The sequence below is a fragment of the Danio aesculapii genome, chromosome 2 (assembly GCF_903798145.1).
Source record: "Danio aesculapii chromosome 2, fDanAes4.1, whole genome shotgun sequence".
Taxonomy (NCBI): domain Eukaryota; kingdom Metazoa; phylum Chordata; class Actinopteri; order Cypriniformes; family Danionidae; genus Danio; species Danio aesculapii.
In genome coordinates this window covers 14,881,885-14,891,537 of record NC_079436.1, presented here as the reverse complement: position 1 = coordinate 14,891,537, position 9,653 = coordinate 14,881,885, and the positions used below count along the sequence as shown (strand labels likewise).

The following is a 9,653-nucleotide window of genomic DNA, read 5'->3' as shown; positions in this document are numbered from 1 at the left end:
TCGGTTTTTTGACCACACTTCATTATTTTCGTTCATTTATTAGTTTGCTGGAAATTAGAACTGAATTTAGAATTAGTTTTGAAACAAATCTTTGTGTTTAACAAATGAAATTAAGTGAAGTTTATTTATAAGCTAATTTTGAGAGGATCACGTGCTTATGATTGACACGGCTGGCCCCGAGTCAAGCTAATGTATGAACCACCAATCAGACGATTCCTAACTCAGTATAAATAACCAAAACATCTTACCTTAGTCATCTTCGTGTTGAAGAAACCCCCTTTACGCCCCCTCTCCTCCTCTTTTTCTTCTATAGGGCAGCACGGTGGCCCAGTGGCTAGCACTGTTGCCTCAAAGCAAGAATGCCTCCGGATCGGGTCCTACCCGGCTAGTTGGCATTTCTGTGTGGAGTTCATGTTCTCCCCGTGCTCGCGTGGGTTTCCCCGGGTCCTCCTTTTTCCTCCCACAGTCCAAAACATGAGACATAAGTAAATTGAGTAAACCAAATCAACACCACAGTCAAATGACTCCAGCAACACACCCTCATAGCAATCCTTAAGCAGCAGGAGGGGGGGTTCTCGAGATCTACCTGAGCTCAAACTCCCCTCTCGCCCTGCAAACGAGAGGGAGCCCCAGGCTCGAGGATCCCACGAGCTCAGGGCTCTCCCCCCGGACAGCATGCCAAACTAGCTTAATACCAATCATCAGCTAAGTGTGAACTCTTGAAAGAGAGGAGGCTTGTTCATTATCCTCGCGCTGCAGATGGTCTGTTTAACTGTTTTCTCGCTAGTTAAGTGTTCAGTTTTTCCCCTTATAAAGTCTGCCATGTAAATAGCAAATGCGTCATGGCGCAAGGCAACTGACTCTTAAAGAGAATGTAAGATGACATTGGTTTAATGCAAGTTATGCTCAAAACACAACCATAACTCATTAAGAGAATATTGCTCAAGCCTCCATTGCTAAAATTACATTTTGGAATTTTCAAAAGATGCTAGGGTTGAGATGGGTTATACAATTGTATGTAGTACTGTATGTAGAACTTGCAGTTTGTGATTGTATTATTTATACAATCGTATTCATTATATAATTATTTATAGCATAATCAAATATGATACCGTTAGGCCATTAGCCATTAGGTTTTCCATCTTAACAGAAAGTGAATTGTTTAATCAAAATCAGTTTGTAAGTCTAAACATGTTTGGATGTTAATCTAGAAAGTTTGAGGTGATGTCATAAAAATAGTAGATCCATACAGGAGGAAAAGAGAGCTGTTTTTTTCCCCTCCCAATTAGGCTGGAGCACACTAAAAAAACAAAAACAACTGGGTTCCACACAATCAATTTGTGATGGGACAACATGAAGGAATTAAGTAAAATAACTTATTACTAATTATAAGTCTTAGTAGTTTTAAAACAATTAAGTTGTAAAATCAAGAATTATGTTGCTTCAGTTTGAACAAACAGCAAATATCATTTTTTAGTGTAGGGTAATCCTATATTAACATATTAATATAAACCCCCTCAAAATATTCATTTTCATTTCAGGGTGTCTTTAACTGTGTTTTGGGTTTACAGTTTTTTCTATCACGAGGAAATGTTGAGCAGTGGGAGCCGATGATGATGAGAGGATCCTCCTCCATACACACTCATCGAACGCATGCACACCCGCTCATTCACATCACTGCACACATCAACATATGGGCTTCCGAACGACCTGTTACTGCAAGCACGAAAGAGACATATTAACAGACATATTTCCTATTTTCGTTGTCTTTTGTAATAGATAAACAAATAATATTCGTTTACTGAGAGAAGTCTCACTGAAGCGGAGACTCGAATCCAGCGCGCGGAGCGGAGCGGTGACGTGTTTTGAGTGACAGGAGTGATGATCTTAATATGAGTCGGGCATCGGAACTCGCTTGAAAAACCGGATTTATTTGGTCGGCGTTTTCGATTCAGAGGAAATACAGGCTTCGCACGGACAAGGAGACATCTAACATCAAGCCTGTGTGATTCATCTGGACATCGACTAATCGGTAAGACGTTTTCTTATTCAAATAGAGACGCTTGACATATTTCTAAATCACCGCATGTCTTCGTAAAACTGTTACAGCTCACAGCATCTTGGAAAGCACATGTACATCTGTTGTAAATAATATCTTCTTTAACCACATTTAAGCCTCTCATGAGCTTAATCACATCCTGTAAAAAGGGGTGAAATCAGCATTCAATGCTCAGTGCTTCTATTTATACCTACGCATTTTTAATGATTCATTTTACGCCGCTAATGACGGTGTGATGAAAACGGGTATGTGTAAAATGATAGCACAAGTTTAATTCACGAAGTAGTCTAAAATGTGACCTTGGTGTTGTGAAAACCTTCAAAATATAGGGCAAATGGATTGTGTATGTTGAAAACATATCTCTGTCATTGGATAATGAGGCGTTCGCTGTTAAAAAAGAAATAACATCAATTTAAATAGAAGAAATATATACGTACAATGATATAGTAATAACAAGCTAAGGGTAAGCTATTGCAACAGTAACATGCACATGGTGTATATGCACAGCTACAATCAAAACTTTGGGAAAAATAATTAAAAATGTTTTTAAAAGAAGTGGCTGATTTAACCTCAGCATGGTAAAAATACAGTAAACAGTATTATGACATATTACAAATTAAAGTAACCATTTTCATTTTAATAAATAATAAACTGTGACATTAAAGCAGTTTCCAGCATCATTGCTGTAATCGCCAGTGTCACTGATCCTCCACAAATTATTCTATGTGGTGTGCAGCTCAAGAAATGAATATTGATAATATTGAAAACAGATGTGTGCAGCTTAATATTGTTAAGGTGTGAAGCTGTGATACATTTCCCATTGAGACATAAAAAATATTTATTTTAAATAAAAAGTTATTATACATTTTTTTAATTCATCATTATAAAAAGTATACATTTAATAATCATACCGACCCCAAACCTTTGAATATATTATGTTAATGTAATCCTAACCAAGAATCCTACCCCTAAAAACAAGCATTGCTAAAGTTTTTATGCGTAAAGAAAAATCATCTTATTAGTTTAGATAGAACATCTAGAATTTATTGAGTAATGTGGCATTGTTGTGAGCAATCAAATATTAGCTTTATAATCATCTTAATATTAATATATCATTTAAACTGAAGCTTGACTGTACTGTAGTTGATATTTATCACATTATTTTATAGTCATATATGTTACCCTTATAGTGTCATCTTTACATTTCGTATTATTAATCACAGCTGCTAAAGAGGCCAACTTAACTTTAATTTATCATTTGGCCTTCCAGTTAATAACTTGTGTGTGTATATATATATATATATATATATATATATATATATATATATATATATATATATATATATATATATATATAATTCTAACAGCTGTCATCATTTACTCACCCTTCATTTGTTGCAAACATTTATGAGTTTCTTTATTCTGTTAAACAGAAGATATTTTAAAGAAAGCTGCAAACCTGTAACCACTGACCTCCATAGTATTTGTTTTTGTTTGGCAGAACTATGCATTTAAGCTCTGGCAAAATTATATTATATATAAATGTATATATACACATACAGTTGAAATCAGAATTATTAGCCCCCTATGATTTTTTTTTGTCTTTTTTAAAAATATTTCCCAAATGATTTTTAACAGAGCAAGGAAGTTTTCACAGTATGTCTGATAATATTTTTTCTTCCAGGAAACGTCTTATTTGTTTTATTTCAGCTTGAATAAAAGCATTTTTACATTTTTTAATAAACATTTTAAGGTCAAAATTATTAGCCCCTTCAAGCTATATTTTTTTCTGATAGCCTACAGACTAAACCATCATTATACAATAACTTGCCTAATTACCCTAACCTGTCTAGTTAACCTAATTAAACCTAGTTAAGCCTTTAAATGTCACTTAAAGCAGTATAGAAGTGTCTAGAAACAAATCTAGTCAAATATTATTTACTGTCATCATGGCAAAGATAAAATAAATCAGTTATTAGAAATGAGTTATTAAAACTATTATGTTTGGAAATGTGTTAAAAAATCTCTCCATTAAACAGATATTGGGGAAAAAATAAACAGTGGGGCTAATAATTCTGACTTCAACTGTATATACACTCACCTTTATTCATCAGCTTATTAGTTTTTACAAATTTAAGTGGATTGAACGTAAAACAATTAAGTTGTCCCCCTAAAAAAGCCAATAGTTACAGGTTCTTCAAAATATCTTTTGTGTTAAACAGAAGACAGAAACAAGTAAAGTGTGAGTAATTGATGACAGAATGTTCAGCTTTAGATGTCAAACATTCTTTAATTTTACACTACAGGTAGCATCCCTGCTGTATGAAGCAAGCTGTGGTGAAGAAGCAATGCTGTTCTTCCACAATTTGCTGACAAGGAGACGACGGATGTGAGTGTGGTTGCGGCTGCAATCCTAGAACCTTGATCCTCGCCAATATGGTTTGCAGCGAACAGAATTCTGGCACATCAGTGCCCAAAAAGGAAACACAGACCCGCAAGAAGCGGAAATCCCGTCCGCAAGGTCTGCCTTCTCCTGCCCTCTGCTGTGCATGTGGACTGTGCATCATGTTGGCAGGCATCAACATCACCTTAGTTGGCGCCTTTGCCTTCAGTACGCTCGTGCCCTCCAGCAATCCTCCAATCATCATCGGTCCGATTCTCCTACTGGTGGCTTTCTCCTTCTTCGGGGCTTGTTGCATCTGCAGTCGACTGCCTCCACCTCAGAGCTCTCGCCGGTCTAAAGGAGGCGGTGGTTTGGGTTTTATGGGTCGAGGTGGAGGGGGGTTGGGTGGAGGGGCAGCGTTTGAGATCGAGACCAGCGAGCACACAATGCAGGACACCACAGCCGTGCAGCTCAGCCCCACCAACTCTCCCTGCTCCTCCCATGCCTCCAGTCCTGAAAGAGAAGCTCCTGCCACCGCCGCTAATGCTACTGTCCCCGCCCCTGACTACGGCCCTCCACGAACCTGCAAACTCTTCACTATGGAGGCCAACGGACCAAACTCAGCAGCCTTTTCTGCTTCTACAGGGGGTGGAGGGGCGGTCCGACTCACTTTGCCTTCAGACTGCGCTGCCACTTAAGTGTGCCGGTTTAGGTCGCTCTCTGGAGAAGGGCTGGTATTACTTTATGTAAATAGTTCTCAGAAGGAAAGACAAGCACTTTGTCTGAAGAATTCATTTGATTGCCACAGCTGGCTTGTGCCACGAGGTGTAATAACAATTGAAACGCTCGCAAAAATTTAACGGGTTGCATTTTGGAGACCCATGTGCTCCTGATAGAAATGACAGTGTTATGCGAGAAGCATATGAAGAGCTTTTTGCGTTCTTTGTATCCAAAGAGAGAGAGCCTTGAAAGGTGAATCACTGAGGCGTGCTTCACATATTCATACTGTGCCACTGTTACTCAGAGCATTCACAGTTACTGCGCTCAAAAGAGACAGAATCAGCTGTTGTGTAAAGATGGCTTTGGAGACGAGCCTAAGAAACAGAATGGAGATAGACACTGCGTGTTGTCATATGTCAGTGTATGGATGAAAAAAAAGAATAAAAATAGAGATGTTGTATTTTTTTCTCTGAAATAATCATTTTAAATAAATTAAAGAGTGAACGGTCCTTTTTTGAGGACTCTCCGTGGCTGAATGCTTTGGATTTTGTCAATACTGGATGGATAAATAATCCGTGACACTGTGCAAGATCTCTGCTGTTTTTTTAATGCAGCGGCATCGTTTGCATTAAAATTGGACTGAACGTCAAGTTCAAAAAGGGCAGAATGAAAATTGCAATCTAGGTGCGATTCGCCTGACATTGTGTGGCGAATATTTGTCATCGTTGAACAGAATTTCTGCTGTTGTTGCAATTTGTTTGATGTTAAGAGTTCTGACTTGAAATAATGAACCAACAGCCCGTTTTTCTGTAATATAGCCGCAAGCCTTTAGTCTTTATTTTACACTGTGGTATATAATGCTGCCAAGTAAGACAATATTTCTTTCCTATAGATTGCCAAAGGCTGTTATCCCCTCCCTCTTCTGTTGTCTTCGGCTGTCAGTACTTGTCCTGCGTCAACAGCACAGTAACATTCAACTACGTATACTACCTACATCTGCTCACAGTGTTCCTGCTCAAATCTCTTTTTTTTTCTTATCTTACTGTCCCTATGCCCCCCTGGTTTTCCTTTGCTCTTTGAAAGCAAGAGCCAGCACTGTTCTCAAACATGCCCTCTATCGCTGACCCGCCATGATAGTTCAAGCCAAACAGCGAAACAATTTCCCTCATGTTGATTTTAGAAGAGAGGTCAGCTGAAAGCAGTTTCGTTGGCTGTACAAGCTTAAAAAGAATAGGACATTATCTCTGTATACCTTTTAAAAAGCGAAAATAACATTTGACGGTTTTAGATTTTCCTTTTGTTATTATATATTCAACAATTCTAAACTGAGGAAAGGGCTGATTTTTACTGACAATTTTCAAAAAGTATTAATGCATCTGTTAATATGTACTTTTATCTGTGTAACATAGTGTGGCATATTTATCATAAGTGGGTTGCGGTTAGGCATGGGCCAATATATGATTCTCACAGTATGATAACCTTGGATAAAAATATCACGTTTTCACGGTATTGTGATCACTGCTCTAAAATATATTCTTTTTAAATGTCTTAGTAAATAACAACAACATTTTCCCCATCGAAGACAATATATTTTATTTTAAGAAACATTTAAAACATTTTGGAATGGTAAACATATCAGGCTATATAATTTAACTGAATCATTAGGTATGTTTCTATCCACCTATTTTATGAGCATTTTAGATATGTGCATAAAAGATCAGTTGATGGAAACGCCAAGATGCGCACAAGTTTTGAAAATGCGCATAAAAAATTGTTTGCGCATAACTAAGTAGGATAAACTTTATTCAATACAAAAAGATGCCCATAAACTACGATGGAAACACTTTTAATGAACAAATTCCAGTATGCAAAATAAAAAAAGTCATGTGATTTGTTATAAGAGATCATGTGATGATTTAAATGTTTGAATGGACAAACCAGCAGGCTGAGCACATCGTAAAACATCGGAAAAGTTGTTTTGGCCATTCTAAAATGCCGTAACCATTTCAGTAGTGTTATTATGTTATTAATTACCTCCAGAGCATCTGTGCCTTCAAACGCCACTACGCATTCATTGTGTCATGGCATTTGTTTTCTGAGGCGCAAGTCATTTATTAAGTGAAGAAAAGATTGACGCAGCTTCTGCTACTCTGGGAAATTCAATTTTTACTGTTGATATTTGGCACCAGTTAATAGGGAAATGACGATTTGGTTCTCTTTGACTCGTTGGATGGAAACACTGCTTTATTCAACCGTCTTGTATGCGATATTCCAATTTTGCACATACATTTAATTTGCAACATAGCTACTGACTTCTGCTCTATTTAGTTTCAAAAACACAGATTTCTTTACATTTTAAAACAGCGTCTTTGTAAATCTTTTCTGCTGGAGATTCTGTTGTCCTAAAAAACAACAACAACAAAAAACAATTAAAAAATCGTAGGAACGGTATAACATAAAATTTGGCCGGTTTAAAAACTTTTCCAAACTGCGGTATAACTTGAAAACGGTTATCGTCCCATGCCTAGTTAAGGTTAGGGTTAGGAAACGCAACATAAAATAAACTGTTGCCACGGGGTGAAATCAAAATTTTAAATGTTTATTTTGCTAGCGCACATAGTTGTTCTTTAGGTTAAACGTTAATCTGTGCATTAATTTGTCCATTAGAATTTATTTAGTTGTTTTGTTTTCAGTCTTAACCACACCCCTCTTACCTTTACTTTCCTATAGACCAGTGTTTCCCAACCCTGTTCCTGAAGGCACACCAACAGTACACATTTTCAACCTCTCCCTAATCAAACACACCTGAATCAACTTATCATAACATCAGAAGAGACTCCAACACCTGAAGTTAATGGGTCAGAAAAGGGAGACATCCAAAATATGTACTGTTGGTGTGCCTCCAGGAACAGGGTTGGGAAACACTGCTATAGACTATCTTAAGGATTGTAAACAATAACAATGGTCCTAACGTATTTCCTGTTTTACATTTTTAATGTCTATAGCCATAGAGTTATGATTGAATTGCCTCTTGTTACAGTTATGAAATAGTTTGACAACAGGCAGAAAATGTTCATGGGCCCATGACATCACCACATTAAAATGGTCAATAAGGAAATAACATGCAAAAATATAGCCCCGCCCCCTACTCAATATCCGCTCGTTAAGTGTGACGTCACACAAAGTGGCTTCCGGGTACAAGCGCTATATCAAACTGTATGGGGAAACTCAACAAATGGTAATAATATACTGATAAACTAATAATATAATGGTAAACATAACATTTACAAAGCGATGTAATACTTTCGAAAATCATAATCACAATATATATATCCATGCCTAATATCCGATAGCCAGAAAGTGATACATTTTTTTATAAATTGTTAAAATATTGGTGTTTGTGATGCAGCAAGTCAAGAGACTGTTGTGTACACCATGATTTTATTTCAGTTGGAAATACCTCAACATACTGAAATAAAAGTCTCAGCAACTTCTATTTCACGCAGACTTTGAATTTAAGCGAAAATTTATAATATAACGCTCAAGTTGTTTGTAATAAGATATTGAGCTTTTCATTTGGGATGTTTCAGGAGAAGACATTAGCATCTTTCTATAATGTTAGTTTATATGAACTGTGTCCACCTTTGTTTGTTAGCTGCTATTAGCCATGTACACATCTGCTGTAGTCTGAATGAATTGAATGCTGCCTTAATGACAGTGATCTCAGGATCAAACCAGTGAGGGCTACTCAAATGTCAAATGAGAACATTTGCTCATGTGGTATTTATAGTACAGTACAGTACTTTTAGAGATGTTATGCTGTTCAATACTTTCTATCACACGTTTTTAAAAAAAGATATTTATATGGAGGTAAGTGCAATGCGATGTTGGTTGAAAAGGTTTGATAATGCCGATTTGCATTACTGTTATACTTTTGGCAGAAGGCCATGTTGAGTAAAATGGTGTTTGAATGATTGTGATTGTTTTAAGTGTTGCTAGCACTGAATTGTCTTTTGTAAGTTGTGCTCATCATAATTATACACTGTTTAACTCCCACATGCATAATTCAATTAGAATTGAGTCCATACCTGTTTTCACTCTAGTCTTTACATTTTCTGAACCACTCACTTTGTTCCTTTGTGAAAAATATTACATCATTATGAAAAAAAAACACTCTTGGCATGTCACAATAAACTTAAGCAACATTCTTAAGAGCTGTGTGACTTTTTTTTTTATTTCTAACAATAAAATAATGTGATTTTTGTGCAATGTTGAGTTCCACATAATTCCTTTATGTTGTCCCAACACAAATTAATTAAGTTAACTTACCCCCCCTTAACTTAAAAGGGTGTTGTTTTAGCTCATTTTAAATAAGTAGTTTGAACAAGCAGCAAAAGTAATTTTTTGAGTGTATATACAATCAAATTTACAGCACAGGACTGATGTGTTATATAACGAAATGCTTATTTACTATGCAGGAACAAAACATTT

The 9,653-nt window shown here is 36.5% G+C and overlaps 1 protein-coding gene across 1 annotated transcript; it reads left to right on the top strand.

Moving 5' to 3' along the window:
• The first annotated feature begins 1,888 nt into the window (after window positions 1–1,888).
• Window positions 1,889–5,654, top strand: tmem275a (transmembrane protein 275a). Its single transcript, XM_056466121.1, has 2 exons — window positions 1,889–2,032; window positions 4,366–5,654. Exon 2 carries the CDS (start codon window positions 4,496–4,498, stop codon window positions 5,138–5,140), a length of 645 nt encoding a protein of 214 aa, XP_056322096.1. The 5' UTR covers window positions 1,889–2,032; window positions 4,366–4,495; the 3' UTR covers window positions 5,141–5,654.
• The last annotated feature ends 3,999 nt before the right edge of the window (window positions 5,655–9,653 follow it).